Source organism: Biomphalaria glabrata, chromosome 12 (genome assembly GCF_947242115.1).
Source record: "Biomphalaria glabrata chromosome 12, xgBioGlab47.1, whole genome shotgun sequence".
NCBI classification, from domain to species: Eukaryota; Metazoa; Mollusca; class Gastropoda; family Planorbidae; genus Biomphalaria; species Biomphalaria glabrata.
In genome coordinates, this window is record NC_074722.1 from 20,311,670 (window position 1) to 20,335,215 (window position 23,546).

General features: G+C 36.3%; 1 protein-coding gene across 5 annotated transcripts; it reads right to left on the minus strand.

Annotated features, from left to right (window-relative positions):
* Positions 1-2,038: 2,038 nt before the first annotated feature.
* Positions 2,039-23,209, minus strand: LOC106072713 (universal stress protein YxiE-like). 5 transcript variants are annotated; one of them, XM_056005355.1, is made up of 5 exons: positions 23,084-23,209; positions 19,825-19,990; positions 14,291-14,371; positions 13,186-13,292; positions 2,039-10,265 (listed from the first exon to the last, which is right to left on the minus strand). In XM_056005355.1, exons 2-5 carry the CDS (start codon positions 19,883-19,885, stop codon positions 10,062-10,064), a joined length of 453 nt encoding a protein of 150 aa, XP_055861330.1. In that variant the 5' UTR covers positions 19,886-19,990; positions 23,084-23,209; the 3' UTR covers positions 2,039-10,061. The 5 variants fall into 5 exon arrangements, with proteins under 5 accessions (XP_055861330.1, XP_055861331.1, XP_055861334.1 ...); XM_056005356.1 differs by having other exon boundaries at positions 19,825-19,989; positions 23,091-23,194; XM_056005359.1 differs by lacking the exon at positions 23,084-23,209 and adding an exon at positions 22,767-22,783.
* Positions 23,210-23,546: the final 337 nt, after the last annotated feature.

Consider the following 23,546-nt stretch of genomic DNA (forward strand, 5'->3'; position numbering starts at 1 on the left):
GACAAGTGATAGGATCATAGAGTAGTGAGACAAGTGATAGGATCATAGAGTAGTGAGACGAGTGATAGGATCATAGAGTAGTGAGACAAGTGATAGGATCATAGAGTAGTGAGACGAGTGATAGGATCATAGAGTAGTGAGACAAGTGATAGTACCACAGAGTAGTGAGACGAGTGATAGGATCATAGAGTAGTGAGACGAGTGATGGGATCACAGAGTAGTGAGACAAGTGATAGGATCATAGAGTAGTGAGACAAGTGATGGGATCACAAGAGTAGTGAGACAAGTGATAGGATCATATAGTAGTGAGACGAGTGATAGGATCACAGAGTAGTGAGACGAGTGATAGGATCACAGAGTAGTGAGACAAGTGATAAGATCACTGAGTAGTGAGACAAGTGATAGGATCACAGAGTAGTGAGACAAGTGATAAGATCACAGAGTAGTGAGAAAACTAAAAGCACGAAATTACGCTACAAAAAAACAATTGGAAAAAATATTTCTAGTCACAGATTTATTATTATCAGTCTAGATCAGGGGTGGGCAAATTACGGACCGCGGGCCGCATAGTACCTACAGAAATCAGGTATGCCCACAGTATATACATATAAAAATGCAAATATATTAAAAATAAATTCTAAATATCTATATAAATTATTGAAACTGTCTCATTATAAAAAGTTTCAAGTAAACGAAGACTATTCTTATTGGCTATACTCTGACACACTCAGTCAAAGAAACAATCACAGGCCAGTATTTATTCAACAAATTAACAAATATATAGTTACAACTTCGAAAAATTTCTGTAAGTTTCGACGGGCCGCATGTGGCCCGCGGGTCGTAATTTTCCCACTCATTGTCTAGATTTAGTCTGTAAATCTGTACGAATAAAAAAAATTTTTTTTCAAATCGTTTGTGTTTAGAGTAATTTCATGCTAGCTTTCTCAATACGCTATGATCCTTTCATTTGTCTGGACAAGTTGGACAGGGGTGGGGGGAGAAAGATCTGGGTATCCGGACGATCGCTTTTTAAGTGTTTTTATATAAAGCCAACACGGTAACTACTCTGCTAGTGAAGAGCTTATGAACATAGAAGATTTTCGACTATAGTTTTCTATTGTTTCTATAATCTCGTCCTTTTTCAAGTTTGTGTCAACTAAGACTCGGACGACGACATATGAAAAGGACTAATTCAGCTTATGTATATGTGGAGGTGGGGCATTATAGTGCAGGGAGATGGAAGGCAACAATGAACTGATGGGTCTAAGAAGTGTTTGTGCATACTCTATTATAGGAAGTTTGGGGGGGGGGCTTCGTTTGCAGTATGAAATACAAAAAAAGGACAGAAAATTTAGGGCTAGAAAATTGTGTTGGGGGCTGGGGAAGCGTTGAAATGTGGGTTGTTTTATTGATGTTTTAAGAATGTTCCGGGCAAAATGATCATATATACCAACTTTTTCCACCGTAGCGTAACAAGGGTATCAACTAGTTTTTTATATTTCATTTATACGTTTAAAAGATACGTTTGTCACACTGAGATAAGTCACTCTGCACGGCGTACTCCGCGACAAGGCCCTACGTACGCTTTTTGTGAATGGTAGTTTTAGGAGAGATCCTCATTGGTAAAACTTTTTAAAGCCTGCAACAAATACGGCTCGCTGATGCAAGGTGTACCATTCTTGAACAGACCTATAAAGTAATACCATGAAGATAAACTACAATTTCGTTAAGGTCCAATGTAAAATACATTTTAAAAAAACTTGTGTTAAATAATCATCTCCAGTTGTATGCTCTTCTTTAGACTTTAGATCTGATGTATTTAGGCATTAGTAAGTCTCCTTTGATACATTTCCACGCAACAACTCTATAACCTTTGTAGTATTCTATCTCCATCACTGCTAGTCAGAGAAACCATAGCATTACAAAATAGAAAGTTGCAGCAAACATAATAATTCTTTAAAACATTAATTTTAAAAGAATAAGTTACAATTTAGTTCAGATCAAAGAGATACATATTCAAGTATACAATGACAAGTGATTCAAAGAAATACAATTTATTTTCATATATGTAAAACGTATATCGTATATGCTAGATAGTAAGCTATTTCGAAACAAAGTTCATACTATTTAATCAAACAACTTCTCTAGTTGGGAACAAAATTTGGGAAATGATTGACATTTGCTTTACATTTCTTTCAAGTTTTAATCATACAATAATTGAGGAAGCAAATAACAAATTGCTAAAACACACAAAGATGTGCGAGAAATGCAGTACATGTACAGAAAAGTCAAAATATTCATGTGTTTAAAATTTGAAGGAAGAAAACACACATTTATAATACTTTTAAAAAATACTTATTGCAACTTTTCATAAGAATAAATATTTGTTTAATGCCTCATATAATTAGAAGCCATGCCAATATAATGTAGGGGATAAATGGAGGACAAAAATGCACATATAGAATACTAGGATGCATGAATACATTAAATATTTACTTAGCTAATAGTACATTAATGATTTGACAGAAAATTGCTTTCCCAAAAAAAATTCTTTATGAGGAGCTATGTGAAGGCCGGCTTTTAAAAGCGAGGATTGGATTTTATAGCCATTTTCGAGTTCCCACGAAGGCAGAGCTCTATATAACAGTTATTTTTTAAAGTACCGGTATTTTATTAACTGTCCGGAGCTCGCCGTATAAGATTTTATGTACGCTGCCACTTGTTTAGTTCAACAACAAACCTCAGAAAAAAAGAAGTTATGTTTCAGAAGTCACCTAATACAATCTTCTCAGCCCCAAAGATCACCGAGAATGGATACCCCTCAACGTGGTGGACCACCTTACATATCTGGGGAGCACGGTATCCAATAGAAGCATCACTTGCAAGAGAAATTATTAACCGTCTTGCTAAGGCAAGTAGAGCTTTCGGATGCATCCAAGTGAGAATGAGACGGAATAAATCGGTCTGCCTGCCTACAAATATTATTGTCTACCAAGCAGTAGTCCTCACCACACTTTTTTATGGCTCTGAAACCTGGGTGCTCTATAGAAGGCACCTAAGGTTCCTTGAAAGCTTCAATCAAAGGTGCCCGCGTTCCATAATGGGTATAAGCTGATAGGACTTCTTAACAAATAATTATGCTCTACTGGAGGCTGGTGTGGACAGTGTAGAAGCATTATGCTTACCATTCGACAACTGCATGGAGATCGAAAGCATGACAAAGGCGATCTTTTTGGCGTGTTTAAAGGGTGGCGGCGTAACAGAAATGCCCCCGTAAGCGCTATAAAGATCAACCCAGGCGCCATTTTGCCCTCTTTGGCATAAAGGAAAGTAGCTGGCAGCAAATGGGCTCTGAAAAAGCTCGATAGTTCTCACGAAGCCCGCGGAACAATTATTGGAGGCTCAAAGGAGAATAAAGGCGCAGAAGACGTAAAACTAAATAGACCCCCAGTAGGTTTAAGTGACCATGTGAAACACTGCACTCATCCTTATGGGTTTACGTGACCATGTGAAACACTGCACTCATCCTTATGGGTTTACGTGATTATGTGAAACACTGCACTCATCCTTATGGGTTTACGTGACCATGTGAAACACTGCACTCATCCTTATGGGTTTACGTGGCCATGTGAAACACTGCACTCATCCTTATGGGTTTACGTGACCATGTGAAACACTGCACTCATCCTTATGGGTTTACGTGACCATGTGAAACACTGCACTCATCCTTATGGGTTTACGTGGCCATGTGAAACACTGCACTCATCCTTATGGGTTTACGTGACCATGTGAAACACTGCACTCATCCTTATGGGTTTACGTGACCATGTGAAACACTGCACTCATCCTTATGGGTTTACGTGGCCATGTGAAACACTGCACTCATCCTTATGGGTTTACGTGACCATGTGAAACACTGCACTCATCCTTATGGGTTTACGTGGCCATGTGAAACACTGCACTCATCCTTATGGGTTTACGTGACCATGTGAAACACTGCACTCATCCTTATGGGTTTACGTGACCATGTGAAACACTGCACTCATCCTTATGGGTTTACGTGACCATGTGAAACACTGCACTCATCCTTATGGGTTTACGTGACCATGTGAAACACTGCACTCATCCTTATGGGTTTACGTGACCATGTGAAACACTGCACTCATCCTTATGGGTTTACGTGATTATGTGAAACACTGCACTCATCCTTATGGGTTTACGTGATTATGTGAAACACTGCACTCATCCTTATGGGTTTACGTGGCCATGTGAAACACTGCACTCATCCTTATGGGTTTACGTGACCATGTGAAACACTGCACTCATCCTTATGGGTTTACGTGACCATGTGAAACACTGCACTCATCCTTATGGGTTTACGTGACCATGTGAAACACTGCACTCATCCTTATGGGTTTACGTGGCCATGTGAAACACTGCACTCATCCTTATGGGTTTACGTGACCATGTGAAACACTGCACTCATCCTTATGGGTTTACGTGATTATGTGAAACACTGCACTCATCCTTATGGGTTTACGTGGCCATGTGAAACACTGCACTCATCCTTATGGGTTTACGTGGCCATGTGAAACACTGCACTCATCCTTATGGGTTTACGTGACCATGTGAAACACTGCACTCATCCTTATGGGTTTACGTGATTATGTGAAACACTGCACTCATCCTTATGGGTTTACGTGATTATGTGAAACACTGCACTCATCCTTATGGGTTTACGTGACCATGTGAAACACTGCACTCATCCTTATGGGTTTAAGTGACCATGTGAAACACTGCACTCATCCTTATGGGTTTAAGTGACCATGTGAAACACTGCACTCATCCTTATGGGTTTACGTGACCATGTGAAACACTGCACTCATCCTTATGGGTTTACGTGACCATGTGAAACACTGCACTCATCCTTATGGGTTTACGTGACCATGTGAAACACTGCACTCATCCTTATGGGTTTACGTGGCCATGTGAAACACTGCACTCATCCTTATGGGTTTACGTGACCATGTGAAACACTGCACTCATCCTTATGGGTTTACGTGGCCATGTGAAACACTGCACTCATCCTTATGGGTTTACGTGACCATGTGAAACACTGCACTCATCCTTATGGGTTTACGTGACCATGTGAAACACTGCACTCATCCTTATGGGTTTACGTGACCATGTGAAACACTGCACTCATCCTTATGGGTTTACGTGACCATGTGAAACACTGCACTCATCCTTATGGGTTTACGTGACCACGTGAAACACTGCACTCATCCTTATGGGTTTACGTGACCACGTGAAACACTGCACTCATCCTTATGGGTTTACGTGGCCACGTGAAACACTGCACTCATCCTTATGGGTTTACGTGACCATGTGAAACACTGCACTCATCCTTATGGGTTTACGTGGCCACGTGAAACACTGCACTCATCCTTATGGGTTTACGTGATTATGTGAAACACTGCACTCATCCTTATGGGTTTACGTGATTATGTGAAACACTGCACTCATCCTTATGGGTTTACGTGGCCATGTGAAACACTGCACTCATCCTTATGGGTTTACGTGGCCATGTGAAACACTGCACTCATCCTTATGGGTTTACGTGATTATGTGAAACACTGCACTCATCCTTATGGGTTTACGTGGCCATGTGAAACACTGCACTCATCCTTAATCTTCGAAATCGAATGCATTGTCATTATTATTTCCTGTATGTATGTTTAAGTCTATGTTTATAACTAAAACTATTTTCAAATATTTTTCTTTCAAAAGTTTAACAGAATTAAATCCACTTTTAAATCACAATATATGTGTGGCTGAGTGACATAAACTGCTGGACTGCGGGTACCAAATGAGGAGGCAGAATTTGAATTCCAAAACAGACCATTTGAAGATTTGACTCAAGCTGAATTGTGTTTGTTGAACATCCAAAGGTATCAAAACGTCCAGATACCTCCCTCCCCTTTCAAGTTATAAAAAAAAAGAGATGGAACCAAAGAGCACAGAGTATCTAAAGCACGAAAGACATGTTATACAAGTGCAATAATAATAAATACAACAATAAATAATTGTGTTTTCACACAAACTCTTAGCTGCAGTTGGTCCTTTATTTTGTTGGGTAAGCAATGCAGGTCAAAGGGATGGTTTTGATATTTTTTGACAGATGAATATGACAATTGACTTATTTGTACTTGCGCATCTTAGAAATGAAGTGTATATTTGGGTTGACAAAAACTTCAGGGTTGGATGTAAGACAGAATGAATCACAAACTATCAACAAGCACAATCTTCCTTCACACAAAATGTACATTTAAAATGTGATTGCCTGCTATCACATTCAATGATGCCAGTAGCACTACAGTATACATGTAGAGATGGGACACAAACCGAACCGAACCACACTTACGACCGAACCCGAACTTTAAAAACTGAACGGTACGAATTGTTCTTAGCTTAACCGAACTAAATCAAGATTTTGCGATATTCTTGTAAGAAAAAAATATATAGTTTTCAGCGAGATGATTTGACTTTTTTTTTTAATTCTTGAAATTTTTTTAACTTTTGAAAATTCTGCTGCTGTTTAGAGTCGTGTCCTTGACATCTTGTGTGTGCATCTTTTCTGCAACATTTTGGGTTTTCTTTTGGTATCAACGCGAAGGGGACGTACCATTGAATATTTCTACGTTCATGAAATGGGAGATTCGAAGAAACAAATATAGACTCTGACAACTGGACAGATCTTTTTTTGGTTTCTTTAGAACGTAACATTCACCAGCACTGTGAAATCAAAAACATAAACAAATAGGGCGTCATTCTAGTTTGAGCCGCGAAGAAAAGATTGCTTAGTAACGCCAAGAGATTAGAGGATTGTCGAGACTATTTACCAAGAAGGGACAAGAAACTGAGTCGGCGGTAAGGGCATGCTACAGAGTTGCTCACATTTTAAATAGTGAAATGAAGCCTTGTTTTCAACTGCGAATACTTACAAGTAAGGGGTTACTATCAATGATAGAAGAAATGTGACATGAAAATAAGAATGCAGTTGAAGCCGCCACCCTTTTTTGCATGACAATTAGAAATCTTAATTTTAAACTAAGAGATAGATCAGCAGAGTTCTAGATGTGTTCTAATACCGCCGACAAATCAGATACCGCTCATGTTTTGGTACTTATTCGCGGTACGTAAAGCAATGCTAAAACCATACAAGAGATAGCTGCCATATGGAGCGTGCATGGGCTACCACTGGCAAAGACCTGTTCCAAAGAAGTTCTAGACATCATGGAGGATTCTTCTCTTCTTAGGGAGAAATTAGTGGGTATGACTACTGATACCGCCAGAAGTATGGATGTATGTCATAGCGAACTTCCGACATCCCATGAATTAATAGAAGTACTATTTCCACGGGTTTCTAAGTGCAATATTGTTGTTGTTTTTTTATAATCTTTTCTGTTATATGGGTCGCGACACGAGTGTCGGAAATTAAAAATGGCATCACTGTTTTAGGTTCCCTGACATTTCATCATTGCAACATTTCAGGGGTATTACAATGAAGAGAATACAATGAAGTACTAGAGAAAATTAGCTAATCTGTAGTAGCAGACCATAAACTCAAAACTTAATCTAGTCAGTCAGGTTATTTTTCATTAATAACCTTTTTTTACAGGAGTCCTTTACGTGGTAAACAGGGTAAGTAACCAAAATGGGTGAAACCACTATGTCCTTTAATTTCATGACCTGTACACACATTTACTTGACATCCCAATCCTCTTCAATTTGTTTTCCATTTTTGTGCAATAAAACTGCAAACTGATTCAACATGTTGCCAACATTGCTCAGTAGGTTAATGACTTAATTACACCCACATGTACTTGTGTTTGCAAAATGCACTTAATGCAATGATGAAATGTTATGGTGATGAAATACTATAATGATGAATTGCTATAATGATGAAATGTCTCGTATGATGAGGTGTCTGGTCACCACTGTTTTATGTAATAAATTGAATTGAACATAATTACATGTATATAGTTTTATGTATTATCTCATTTCATAACATCAAACCGAACAACAACTTTAGATCTGACCGAACCGAACCTGAAAAGTTGGGTTTGATTCGCATCTCTATAGGCCCATACATTTAGGCAGAGACGAATAGATAGATAACGACATTCAACAATAAATCTTTAAAAAAATGTATATAAAATGTACATACCATACTTTTAATTTAAAAAATGCACGTTTTTGGTAAACCAGTAAGTAGTGTGAACACAAATATGACTTCTATTTTTTTACAATGTCTCTTAAAAGCTTTCACATTCTTTTATATACTCTGAGTACATTTATACATGGGCTTAACCAGAGTTTTTTCGGGGGGGGGGGGGGGGATAATGAACTGGGAAAAAAAAAGTCATCAGCTTTATCAAAAAAAAAAAAAAAAGAATTGACTATTAAAAAAAACTTCATTGAAAACCCAAAGGAACAGGATCTATTTTTAGCACCATACCGATGATAAAATGAAATTTTCGATAGTGCATGTTTAGATCTCAAAAACTGAACACACTAGACTTTATAATATTCTAATGATAGGCCTTTAGATCTAAACATATGAGAAGATGCGCAAAAGGTAAGCATTAATTTTTTAAGCTCTTTAATGTAGAAATACCAGAAAATAAACAGTCTGTTCAAGATAAATACTGTCTAGTCCTCTAGCCAAATTCAAATTTTATTTTTGTATTCTGAAAATAGACCTGTTTTCGAGAATTGTCTCTACCCAAACAGGGTAGAATGTGCGATCTAATGAGCCAAAACAGCCGCCCCACAAAAAGTCATGTACTAAAACAACTGAGATACATTAATACTCACTAACCAAATACATTTGTAGCATTAATGGGGACTTAAAAATGACACCAGAGAGCACAGATAAACTAAAGTAGATATTTAATTCACAGATCCTATGGTAGAAGAACACATTTCATAGTTAAATACATAAACAACTATAAAAGTAAATACTAATTTTAGCCAAAAGAAACACTATGAAACCAATTTAAAAAAAAAACCTTAAAAAAATAACCCAAAGGATTGTTTTGAGGCTCAATAGACACTTGATAAAAAGAAATCATAATAATTCACATTTGAATGATACATTTAAAAGTATAGAGAATTCCAAGAATCTGAATATTTACTTAGATTAGTTTGCTTTAGCTTTTACGAACAGGTAAATGAGTGAAGGTTGTTACTAGGTGCCTCTAACACCTGTAGCTTCAGGCAAATGGAGCTCATCAGCCTGGTAAGGCACTATATCTAAGAAGCAAGTACAAACCTCTGCTGCCTTGCCAAGATTAGGCTTCAAGAGTTAATCTCTTAGTCATTAGGACTAAAATATTCTTGCAACTGAGTTGGTGCTAAATGTAATATATAGCATTCCCAAACAAGAGTGAAAACATATGATCTGTTTATCTAAGGTCCATGAGGAAATGCAAAGCAGTTAAATCAGTGATACATGCGGACATATAAATAATCTCTCAACACAAAAGGAGCTACACATATGTATGATAGTTTTCAAAGCACCATTAGCCCACATCTTGGCTGCTAAAAATAGAGCTATAAAATTGAAATTACTATTAGTTTTTTTGATGAAATTCAATGATTGACACTATATCAATAAATATATTGAAATATAAAATTTAAACCAAAAAAAAAAAATCTACTTGACTATGCAAAGCATGATAGGAAACAAACTATTTAAATACTGCTAGAGACATCAAACAGTTTGTGGTGACCAACTGCTTTGTTTCACTTCTTGATCTTACTCTAAGTGTATTTTGCATTATAATCTACAATCACTGAAACTCAAAGCTCATCTTTAAGCTCATCCAAAACAAATACTGAGCTGGTCCTGAGTTTTCTGTACATTCTTTGCTCAAACTTATTTAGCACCTTTCTTGAATAAAATAGGTATAAAAATTGAATTTAAAAAATCTTTTTATAGAAATAATATAATGGACTTATTTCAAGCAGATCATTTCAAGTACATTGTAGACCTTTTAGGAGTGTTGAGAAGTACGGCAAATGAGAACAGGAACATCAGAATGGTGCAAAACGTAATCACTCACACTTCCCACAAATGTCCTACGTAGTTTACTCATGCCTCTTGTGCCCACTACAATAAGTCCAGCTTCTTCTTCTTTAGCTGCAGCAATAATAGCTTCACCACTCTTTCCAGCCATTTGTTTCACCTTTCCACCAAGCTTTAAACAAATGAAACATGAAAACAAAATGAATTTTTTAAATGACCAAATATTAATGAAATATCTTCAATCTTAAAGTTCTAAATGTTTAAATTTTCCAGCCAGTTTCTGGAGAATAAAAGAGGCACCAGCTACACTAAAAATAGAATGGACCTCTAGTTCTGGAAGGCAACTTTACTTACCTCCTCTTCCAAGTAATAAAATGTCATAGTTAAAGCCTAAATCTCTTGAAGAATCTAGTAGTTGATACCCAAAGTTCAAAACTAGACTTCTTTTTCTATCTATAATTTCATATGCACTATATGCACCTTTTAGTAAGAGATAATTCACCTAACCCGTTGAAACTAATTTCTGTCACAAAAACATTAAGAGTTAGTTCATCTAACTATTGATACTAATATCTGTCAACTAAAACCTTGTTATACAAAATACAAATAAGTAAATAACTATAAAATATTAAATTTTAAGAATAATACAAGTACTAGAATAAATGTCTATTATGTAGGCAAGGATGTCCGCCTGATCATGTAGTATGCAGTTGGAAATGTCATCTCAATGGAGCCTACTTCCATTCCCTCCATCCTGCAAGAACATAATAATTTCTGAAGGAAACAAACTTACTTCAAATTCAAATGTTTATTAAGAGTTGTTTTTTTTATTTCCTTTTCTAAAAACCTAGCAAACTTACACAAAAATTAATATTTAATTTGATAACTACAGTAAGACTGCTTAATGATAGGGTTACAGATCAGATAGTTCGTCATTAAGCATGTTTCATTGTAAAGTGTGAACCTAGATTTGAGTATTAATCTTTTTTTTTTCTTTTGATACAGTACTGCATATACTTGTTGTCATAAATAATAAAGAAGGTAACATATTTCATCCTTGTCAAGTGTCCTGGCCCCAACCCACTTTGGCATACTCTTTTAACTGCTAATCCACCACGCTTTTGACAAATCCAGCTAAAGGCATCTATCTCTATTCCAGATTTGATTGCAAACAAACTTCTGAATATTGCCAGACTGAGGGCCAAAGCTATAATCAGAACCACCCTCATAAGAGATATGCTATTTGCAGATGATGCAACAGTAGTGGCCCACTCACAAGAGGAGCTTCAGTCACTAATGTCCGGCTTCTCTCAGGCATGTAAGAGTATGGCCAAACCATTAGCATGAAGAAAAATATTATGGGATCACCTGCTACAGCACCACCCTCCATCCTCATCGATGAAAACAAGCTGGATGCGTTAATGAAAAGATGACCTGTCTCTAGAAGAGGAGATTTAAAAAAGCATAGGGAAGGCTGCATTGACCTTTGCTAGACTCAGACCAAGAGTTTGGGAAAACCAAAAGCTCACTAAAGCGACCATAATGGAGGTCTACAAGGCATGGGTTCTGAGCACGCTACTGTATGGCAGTGGACTACCTACTCAAAGCAAGAGAGAAACTCATTCCACTTGCGCTGCCTATGAAGGATCTTGAAAATGACATGGCAAAAGAGTGTAATACTTAGGTCCTTGTGCGAACAGGCATCTTTACAGACCTCAGACAACGCAACCTGCGCTGGCTCCGAGATGTTTGCTGGATGAAGGACAATCGCATCCCAAAAGTCCTTTACAAGGAACTCTAGTCTGGCTCAAGAAAAACTGGTCGCCCCCACCTCCGTTTGGTGGATGTAATAAAACGGGACCTAAAAATAGCGAAAATTGATAATGACCATTGGGAAGACATAGCCCGCACAAGATGGAGAGAGACAGTGACCAAGAAAGCTATGGTCAGAGAAAAAACATGGACCTTAGCTCTGGAAGAAAAGCATGCCATACAAAAATGGCTGGCTCCTTTACCACCAAAACTAAAGCCAGATTAACCTGTGATATATGTCAACAGGAGTGTCTCTCCGAAATAGGGCTCCACATGAAAAAGCGTTCAAGATGAACCATAGTCGTTCTATGACTGAAGGAGACCAACTAATGTGGACCCTAACTGCATACATGTTCTCTTCCTTTTGTCAGCTATGTTGATGAGATACATTTTGATGGTAAAATTGTAAAAATAAAACGAAAAAAGTTCTCGTGCCTATGTTATATGAGAAAGAGCAATTACGTTTCTGAGATGAGCAGACTCAGCCCAGCTTATTGTACACAACACACCACTGTGCTGCTATTGCTCTGCTATTCATGGTATCTTGAAATTTGGTCATATGTTGGAATTAAACAGAACTAATGGTTATTCCTGAAAGTCCATTGAAACTTCATGTCATCATTAAACAGAACCATTGTTAAGCAAGGACTTACTGTATAACAAATTATTAAGATGTTCTCTCTCAAAAATTGTTATAACCCTGGTGGTGGTGTGGTTAAGGGTAGTGGAGTGTGTGTGTGTAATCAGCCGACATGAATTGCCCCAGGCAAATGCTAGATGAGCGGTCAACCATGACGAGTGGGGACTGTCAGCCACCATGAGTGACAAGATGGTTTGGGAAGGATCTGTGTTGTGAATAGTACTCAGGTCAGTCATGTCAGATAGGTGACCACCCAGAAGGGTCAAGTGATGTTCCATCCAGTTCTAGAAGGCCATTAGGGACCCTATATAAAGAGCAAAGGTATCACAACTTCCCAATCTATGATTCAGTATGTTACATACAGAGTTCAACAAGGTACAGAGAAGCCAGTCGTGTTTTGGCTATTTCAGTACAGAGTTGATATGGCGGTTCAGATATCCACAGCAGAACATTTGTACAGTCAGTCAGTGTTATGTGTTGCCAATGGTACAATATTGGCTGTGATTTATTGGACATTTAACTTTAACATTATTTTGAAGACTGAGTTGTCAAGTTGTTTAAGTTAGTTTTGCGTAGTGCAGTTTGCAGAGAGCCTGAATAGTAAGAAACGTTAAAGTATCCAACATATTGTGACCCTTACATGATGTTTTTTCATTTTTTCACTATACTTGTCAACAAGCTGTTTAACTTTCATCTCTTCTTCCTTGATTAGATCAGAAACTACCACAGGATCTGTTAACAATGCAGCTGGAAAACAAATATTTAACAGAAATGAAGTGATACACTGTTGTAGAAACATTTAATGAACACACACACAAAAATATCTACAAAACACAAAAAAAGACATGTAAAGGTTACTCTGATTATACTAAAAGAAAAGCCAATCAATGAAAAATCTAAATACATAATATCTTCCCCTCAACCTGAGATTAGAAAAATCTCTCCCATTTATCAGATTATAGAGAACATCAAACCAAAGTAGGATTCTTATATCAGTTGTTTTTTTTTAACTAATTTTTAGAAACAAAAAATTATATTGTTTTACAATGTTTCATTTGTTTTATTAATTCTTTTCAACATCAATAAACCTAGTAGGGGGAAGTTAACCTAATGAATCTGTAAAACTATTTTTGCTTTAAGTGAACAGACATTATTAGACTTTGAAGTTTCAGTGCTTGATGGCAATGATGCATGCATGTAACATATAATAACAACATTAAAATACAGTGGTTATTGACAGAAAAAGGTGAAAAAATATATATATAATAAAATGCTGTTGCAAAGTTGGAGATCCATAAATTGAGTAGTCGGACATTACCTTTGTTTAATTATATTTTCTTCACTTTTTCTCTCAATAATCATCACACTTTAGTGCTACTGTTACATGTATATGTCATGTTTACAGACAATTATAAAATACATTGGCAGAAACAATACTTTTCACTGTAAGTTATAAATAATGTTAAGCTTGAATGAATCAACCATTAACAGAGTTTTAAACAATAAGGTAATAAAAGGAAAAAAGAATACCAACCAATATAGGTATGTTATTTTAACAGTTTTGTAAAATGTTCAGCAAAACAAGCTATTTAAAAGACACCTAGGTATTTGGATCCGGACGAATATCATTTTTTACTATTCTGCAATATTCAGCTCCGGCTGAATTTCAAAAAGTACTATCCAGTGCACCCCTAATACAAACATACAAGAATTGCTCATTTAAGAGTATAGGATGTGTTACTTACGAGCTTGAACCAATGATGTATATTCTGATACATGGACCAAAACAATTTTATCTCCTTTTAGCATTGCATGCTCAATATAAACTGAAAATTTAAGTAAAGAGAAGTCACATTAGATATTAAAAATGTTTCATTCTTTTTTTAAATAGAAAATTACAACAACAATAAAAGAAAAAGGTAGACTATTGAATCTATGCCACATCATATTTAAGATGTCAGTCTAAGCCACATCTTTCATCTCATGTGTTGTGGGCATGCAAAGTGTAACCATAGTTGATAATGCAACTCCAAGGGACAAGGGAGCAGGAATGGAACATATTAGCGCAAGCCAATTCATCATACACACTATCTACCTGCCATGAATATGCCTACTAAACAAAAAAATACAAGATCTCCACTTGAAGTGAATAGTGTCCTACATTGAAAAATTCTAGCAGCAGAAATGCAACAGAGAAGCAGCAGCATGATTCTAATGAGGTAGCTGTATTCTAAAATAAAAAGAAAATAAGACTAAAGAATGCAAGACCCCATTGTGGATGATTAGGTCTTGTCTTTCTTCAAATTGAGGGACAGACTAATGTAAAGCATAAAAAATCAACATTAAACATGAAAAGAAATACAATGTTATGTTAGAATTAGTTCAGATACACCTTGTAGTTCAATCATGATGGTAAATTAATTGTTGCCTGTCAGAGAGTAGATGATTGTAAGAATTGAGCAATTTCTGAAATTTTCACTGTTTGTAGATTATCATCAAATGGATGATCTAGTGACAGTAATAATGTCAAATTTGTCTAGATAATCTATACTAAAGATAATTCTGTTAAAATTAGTCTTGAAATAAATACTTTCTATGCATCATAGAATGATTTTACCATCTCAATTTATCACAATGGAAATGTTTTGTTTATGAAATTTCACAGAAAACATCAATTAAATATCACATTGTTTTCTTACTGTTCTTCCTAGTAAACATATACTTTAACATTCTTTTCCGATTGCTTTGGTTATTTCCAGCAATACAGATACGAATCCAAGTAATGTACTTGTTATGAATATGATTTATGGTACCTGTTGTCATTCTTGTGTTTATATGTGCTAGTAATTCGTCAGTGAGGATGTGTTCACAAAATATTAAAGATGTGTGTTGTTTAGTCATACAGTGTATTAAAGCCTTACAATGCAGAAAATGGTTTTCGACTGTTTTATTATGTTTATAAAAGAACTTTTGACTGTTGTTGTTTTTTTTTTATGTTCTTGTCATGAAGCTGTAAGAATGTCTTCAGAACATGGTCACTATGGAAAATAAAGCTGCAGCTGCACTTACAAGTGACTTGCTCAAAGGGATTCTTCTTCTAGCCAGCTTTATTGCTGCTGAGCTGTGAGCTCTTTTGCAGACTGTGCCAAGGAAAAAAAGTGAGCTGTTTTCTTCAGTTGTTCAGCACTGCCGTACAGGGTGTTGGTTATGTTGGGCTGTAGTGGAAGTAGGGTCTGCCTAAGGTGGATTAGGGAGGGGCATTCAAAGAGGATATGGTTTACGGTTTCAAAGGGGTGGGCGCAGTATCTGCAAAGGGGTAGTTGTGTGGAGTTTATTTTGTTCAGGTGGTAATTTAATAGTGGTGTGTGTCCTGTTCTTAGTTGGAAGATTGTAGATTGTTCTTTGCGGGGGAGGAAGTTAATACTGTCCAGTTTGTTAGGCGTAGTCATTTCTTTGTACATGGCTCTGCCTGTGTTTCCTGATGCCCATTGGTTGAGCCACTCCTCTTTGTGATTGTTGACTAATATTGACCTTAGGGTGAGGTAGTTAACAGGCCTATCTGGTTGTTCCATAGTTGAACCTGCCTTTGATAGCTTATCTGCCTTTTCATTTCCCATGATGCCAATGTGTCCAGGGATCCACTGTAGTGTGATATTGATATTTAATTTTGATATCATCTGATGGATTATCACAATGAGTGTTGTCAACTCTCTTGGGCTGTTTGAGGTGCTGCTGTTAAGTGCTTGCAGAGTAGATTGGGAGTCTGTAAAGACAACAATATCTGATGGTGGTTGCACTCCTTCATATATTTTGTTTTCCACTGTCTGTAGTGCTATGGTAATTGCCTCAATTTCGGCTTGGAAGTTTGAGCAGTAATCGCCACAGGGTGCACTTATCTCAAAGTGTTTATTTTTAGGGAAGACCAGGAAGGCACCAAGACCAGCATTGATGGTAGCTTTGAAAGCTGATCCGTCTGTATAAATATGGATAGCTGTTTTTTTATAGCTTTCAATTGTTTCAAGCGTGGCTACTTTGAGCTCCAGTGGATTAGATTCTTTTGTTAAGGTGTTATTTAGTAAATGTGTTTTGATGGTTGGTTGTTTGTAGTTTAGTCCGGGTGTAATGTTTGAAAACCTGGTAATTTTTTCTCTGTTATTGGGTATTTGGTGTTTTAGGGCTAGTTCGTCAGTAAGTTGGATCAGAGTCCTTTGCTTTTTTTGGTTGTTTTTCCTATTTCTCTGTGTTAGTAATTTATTTGGATGATCGTCCTCCAACCTTCTGTATCTCTCAATAGCTTCTAATGCTGCTCTGTTGCGCCTTAACTTAAGAGGTTCAATATTGGAGTCTATTTCACAGGCTGCTGTGGGAGTAGTTCTCATACCTCCACTAATTAGCCGCAAGGCTTGGTTTTGGATTGTGTCTAATGATGATTGATAGGTTTTGTTGGCAGCTACTTGTATGGAGAGACAGTTATCCATTACAGATCTGACATATCCAGTGTATAACTGTCTTAAGGTTTTCTTTTCAGCTCCCCAGGATGTTACTGCTAGGTGTTTTATTATGTTTAATCTTTGTGATGCCTTTTCTTTTAAATCTGCCATAAAGTGTTTTAGAGACAGTCTTTGGTCTAGTTTTACACCAAGATATGTTGGATTTTCTTCTTTATTTATTGGCTGAGAGTCTATTTTAAGGATGTAGTTTCTTTTTGCTGTTTTGTTGCTGTGGCTAAAGATTGAATAAACTGACTTTTCTTTGTTTATTTCCATCTTCCATAATTTTGAATATGTGGAGATAGTTGTGAGGACTCTATTTAGTTTGGATCTAGTCAGCACTGGATATTTCTCTGTAGTCCAAATTAAAAGGTCATCTGCATAAAGTGCCTTATTGACCGAAAATGAGGTCCGGGAGGTCGTTCATGAAGATTAGAAAGAGAGTGCAGCTAAGGGCTGAACCTTGTGGTAGTCCTTCTTCCAAACTTTTTTTTACTAGAGATGGCACCTTCGAATCGGGTTTGGATGGTTCTGTTTTTTAAGAATGCCCTGATCCAGCTGTACATTTTTCCATGGATGCCCATTTTTTTCATCTTCAAAAATAGACATTTTCTCCACACTCTATCATAGGCTTGCTGCAAATCTATAAATACTGCTGTAGTGTGCTTGTTTTCATGAAACCCTTCTACTGTGTCCTGGATAAGACGAAAGAGGTGGTCTTCTGTTCTGTGCATTGTGGAGTGAGCAAGTACTTTCTAGCCACCAATAAAGTCGGTTATTGATCATTTTTTCTGCCATTTTGCCAATGTTGGATGCTAGAGATATTGGTCTATAACTTTTTGGGTCTCCAGGTGGTTTATTTTTCTTTAAAATGGGTATTATGTTTGCGGTTCTCCATTCCTGTGGTATGTCTCCAGTTATCCATGTATGGTTGATAAAGTTAAGTATACAGTTTTGGGCCTGTGGTCCTAGTCCCCGAATCATTTCATTTGTTATTTTATCGGGTCCAGGGGATTTTCTTGACTTGAGGCTTATTAGGGCAGTATTGAGCTCATGTAGAGTGAAGGGAGTGTCAAAGATCTGACAGTTGACTGTTGGAGCTTTTTCTTCTTTCTTTAAGAGATTACTGAAGGCCTGGTCCAGTTGTTTTCTTGGCTTTGACTTGTTAATGCTGGCAAAATATTTATTGAAGGTTTCAGCCTTTTTAAGGTTTTCTGTTATTATGTCGTGAGTGCCTTTTATAGGTTGGGGGTTTGTTATTTGTTTCTTTCCTGCAGAAGAGTCCAGGCCTTTCGACCATCCTTGTTGTTCGCATGTTGTGGTCCACTTTTTCTTTTTTTCTGTTTTAATTTTGTATCTTATAAGCCCTGTCAATTTGTTGTACGTTGTCTTGTTCTCTCTAGTAGGGGTTTTTTCTATAGTCTTCCTGGCCATGTTTCTTTCTTTTACTAATTTATCTAATTCAGGTGTCCAAAAAGGTTTGTATTTCTTAACTTGGCCTCGAGGGATGTGTTTTTTTGCTGCTTGTAAGATGTTGGAGACTATAGTTGTGTAGGTTGAATTGACGTCTGTCTCCATTATGCTTGATAGTCTTGTGTCTGTTTCTTGTGAAAAAGCTGCCCATTTAGCTTTTTTATAGTTCCATCTAGTTGTTTTGCTGGATTGGTATCTACCTGGCATTCCAATATTGAGGAGTATAGGCCTGTGGTCACTACCTATGTCTTCAAGTACTGTTATTTTAGAAGAGTCAGTAATGTCTGTAGAGATAAAAGTTAGGTCAGGTCTACTAGTTGTGTTGTGTGCTTTGTGTAGGAAAGTTGGAGGTGAAGTTTTGTTTTGCAGAAGTTGTAGGTTAGAGGCAAAGGGATATAGAAGGGCAGCTATTCTCACTAACAGACCACTGGTTTGGACATATATTGCTTATGGATTCACTTTCTGCTCAGTACACTGATATTGCTCGACATTGCTCCAACAGACTCTGTAATATAAAGAAGGTTGAGTTCCCACTGGGAACTACATCCTGCACAAACTAATGTCCTTGAAGGAAGATGAAATTCATTCTATAAGCTATGTAAATGGTCAGTTGCATAGTATAAATGTTTAAAATGACAAAACTATTTTTCATTCGGGATTAAGCAGAATCCACAACATATCGCTGGCTCAAAACACCATCATGTACACAAAGCTGAATGGCGTGTGCAAAACAACCAACAATTGTAACATTATAATTACTAAAGCATTTGCTGATGATACCATATAGCCTACTGTTGTGTAGACTTAAATGACAGTTTTCACAAGAATTGTTCCAATTTTGAAGCAATGTTTCAAATGCTGATAGCAAGTTTGCAGCTTACCATTGAATTTTACTCAATGTAGAACTTGCTGCCTCTGTCATATGGTTCATTTTGCCAATGGGCAATCAAACCAAAATACAATACTATGGTATCATCAGCTGTTCAGGTGTCAGTTAAGAAAGCATTAGCATGAACAAAAATTTGACAAAGTGTCACAAAGCTTGGAAGAAACCTTGTCATAAACATCTGAAATAAAATATTCTGTGAAGAATTCTCAGCCACACTTTAAAGTATACTTTTGATTATCTGGCCAAGTATCCTGTAATCATGTCTGGATGAAGACAAAAATGGCCAGATAGTAAAAAAAAATGTCTAGAGCTCAGATCCTGTGCAGTCCTCCTACCATTTTATGCACATATTTCATACATTTTTTGTCTCAAGTCCAAATTTCTTGCCCAACCCTCTAAGTTCCAAAACAAAAAAAAAAGGACTCACAATCAAAAGCTTGTTCTGAGTATACACTGTGATCTATGCCAATTATTACAGTTCGAGCCATTTTTAGATAGATCTAGATATAGATCTATAAATTATAGTCTATTAATAGTATTAATACTAAACTAGTACCCCTAGGTCTTGTCCTTGTTATAGACAGAATCTAGATCTAGATGATAGATCATGATTTTGGTTGATTACATTATGTGATACTAAGACTAGTATGATAATAACAACATAAGTTGTACTAGAAATATAGATCTAGGTAATGTCCAGATATATTAGATCTAGATGAAAAATATTGGTAGATCTAGATTACCCTAAATGAAAAATCTAGAATCGATTGATTATACTATATACATCTAATAATTAATATATAGGTATATTGTATATTATATACTTATATAGATCTAGATTTATAATCTCATCTCAACATCTAATCTAAATCTATATATTACTTATTAGCAGGGGCAGACTGGTGGTCAAAATCAGTGCGGGCATTCTACACTATTCGGCCCACAAATTATATGCCACATGATGGGCATCCAATGGACCTCATTCACCAATCGTAAACAAACAACATTTAGCCACGTGGTGCTCTATCTCTTCTATATAATTTACGATCTCATGTTTAATTCATGATGGTTGTCACGTGACAGTTTTTTCCGTTGTTTTATCAATAAGATTATGTGACTAAATGTTGTTTGTTTACGATTGGTGAATGAGGTATCGAAAGTAGTTAGCTATAATAAAAATTTCTTACATGATTTTGAAACTATCTGATTATAAAAGCTATTGCTAAATGAATAAAGTATATTGTTTATGATTCAGTTTCACTAGCCATTTTCTCAGGCATATGGACTTCAATTTACAAATACAACTCTTCATCCTCCATTATTTAACTGCCAGTCTAACAAGGTCATGGGGCGCGGTGGCTGAATGGTTAAGCTCTGGGTTTCGAACCTGGGTTAGAATCTCAATGAAGACTGTGATTTTGAATTTCTAGAATTTTAGGGCGCCCCTGAGTCCACCCAACTCTAACATGTACCTGACTTTAGTTGGGGAAAGTAAAGGCAGTTGGTCAATTTGCCAAAGAAACATATATATGCCTAAACATTATCTGCTTGTAGAACACAAGGTGTGAAAGAGGAACTTTACTCACAAGGTCTTTTACTGCTTTCTCATTAACTAAGAAACCTAGTTTGACTGTCTGCATCTTATAGCTAACTACACACACAACAGAACTTGTTCACTTGTTTGAAGGTAATTAAATATTCTTACGTTCAGTAAACAAATGCTGTCAAGATTGTTTCATATTTTAGAAAAACCTCTTTTTATTTCGACCTCAGTCTATATCTTTGTTGTCTTGGTATTAGTGTTTCTTATGGTGTCGAGCCTGTTCATCCATAAATGAAGTCATCATAAAAAAGGTGGGAGAATCTCATTTAAGTGCTTGTGAGAACACATTAATTATTTTATTAAATTTTTTTTTTGCACAGGGTTCCAGCAATAGTTGCTTTTTATCTGACGTATTTTCTGCTCCTTCTTTTTCGATTCTATTGATTCCAATCAACACATTGCCACGTCATCAAAATAATAATTGTTATTTATGAAGGACTTCATAGTGGGGCCAACTCAAGACCATGCGACAGCTCCACCAAACCAATAAAAATTTGTATGTGACTAGACATGTTACCTATAGGATGTTGTTGTTGGTCCCTTTATAGAATATCCAAATATATTCACTCTAACGTCGATCTAGACTCTATAAGAAATAAAGGCCTCAAGTTTCTTGTTTGTCATTTAGTATATGTGTAAGGAATTGATGTCTACTAGAAGAACTATAAAAGGATGTAGAGTATTTATGACAATGCTTTAGATGTAGGCTATAATATTTTTTTTTAATCATGAAGAAGTGATCTCAAAGTGTTGCTTTTAAAAAGAATATTATAAAATCTTAAAACAATTTAGTGCAGCTCTTTCGGTGGCTATACCAGTCGTTTGCCAGAATATCCATACACTATCATATAGCCAGTCTGCCTCTGCTTATTATAATATTATATAAAAGTGTAAGTGAATGTATAGGCCTACTGTAGTGCATACGAACGTACAGTAAAGGTAAAGAAAAGTTTCCCTTTCAGACCTTGTGATCTATAGGGCAGATGATGTAAAGGTCATCTGATTCTGTGGCCTACAGTTAACGAGGGTGTCATGTGGCCAGCACAACGACCAACCGCCTTTACTTTTCACCAACTGATGTCAGGTACCCATTAGAGCTGGTTTGACTCAGAGGCGCCCAAGGATCCCGAAATAAAATCCCAGTCTTCACCAGGATTCGAACCTGGGACCCCCGGTTCAGAAGCCAAGCGCTTTACCGCTCAGCCACCGCACCTCCTACTGTAGTGCATACAAACGTACAGAGTCTAGATCTATTAATTTTGAGTTGGATATTATTCTTAGTATAGTCAGAATAATATTCTATTTTTATAGATCTAGAACTCTAGTCTAGATAAAAATAAAGGATTGAAGGAGGCCCGACGACGAGGGTCTAGACTAGACTCAGAGTCTTGATACTATACAAAACATAGATTGATAGATCTAATCTCTAGATGTCTAGTAAAGTTCTATCTTAAATTTAAATGTAGGCTACATAGTTACATCTAATAGTACATTCAATTGATTCATCCTATTAATTCTACTATCTAGATCTACTAGTAGTACTTAAACTTAAGTCTAAGTACTAGGCTTATGTCTAGTCACTAGATCTACTATTTAGTATCTAGACTATTCTAGACTATTATTAAAATTATAGAATTATCTAGACTAATCTACACTCTAGTTGACTCTAGATCTAGAAATCTAGACTATAATATAGCATAGATAGAGATTTAATATTATTATTCTAGATTTCAGGCCATTCAGGCGTTACTTAAGTCTAAAGTTACTTCAAAAGAGAGGATCTAAATTATTTCTAGATATCTACAGTAACTTATGTTCGATAGATGTAACTGTAAGTTACTCTAGTCTAGTCTAGATCTATATAGATCTATCTGCTATCATCTACTAGATATCTAGGTCTAGATCTAGATCTACTTAGACTAGATCTCTCAGATGTATCTAGATCTAGTAGTATGACCGTGGTATGTAGCTAGGCTACTGGTAAGGAAGTTTAGAAATAAATTCTATATGAGAATAGAGCTAGATCTATATAATCTATATCTACTGTAATACTAATCTAGTTATGATATATTTATAGGCCTACAATCTACTAATCTAGATCTAGATTCTCTATTTAGATTATCTCTGTGTCTTTTAGAGCTAGTGTCTAAGTTTTTCACTAGACTCTAAAAACCTAAATGTCAAGGACATTTTGCCAACTAAATAAAAAGAATAGAGCGATAATTTTAATAATATCTCAAGCAGATGAAATTCTAGATCTACATAGTAGGTAGCAGTTAATTTTCGTATACTTTATTACTGCTATTTAGTTGCCAATGTGTTTTAAAATCAGTCATAGAGTGAAAGTCTGATGCTTTCTCCTTATTACTTACTGAATTTTTTTGCGCTATAATTCTAAAAATAAATACCCCATAGCCCTAAGATATTAAGAAATTTAATTCGGCAGTGCTAATTTAAAAGTGAAAAAAAAAAATAATTAAAAGAAAAATCATCCTATCGCACATGTGGATTAAACCCAACATTGGAATGCAGATCGTCATTTTCTA

Bases quoted from the DNA above. Each gene is read 5' to 3' on its own strand.
- LOC106072713 (XM_056005355.1), bottom strand. From the start codon at position 19,885: ATGGCTCGAACTGTAATAATTGGCATAGATCACAGTGTATACTCAGAA. The intron at 14,372-19,824 runs GTGAGTCCTTTT...TTAAATTTTCAG, and splicing joins CTCAGAACAAGCTTTTGATT to TTTATATTGAGCATGCAATG. The intron at 10,266-13,185 runs GTAAGGGTCACA...ATTTGTTTAAAG, and splicing joins AAAAAATGAAAAAACATCAT to CTTGGTGGAAAGGTGAAACA.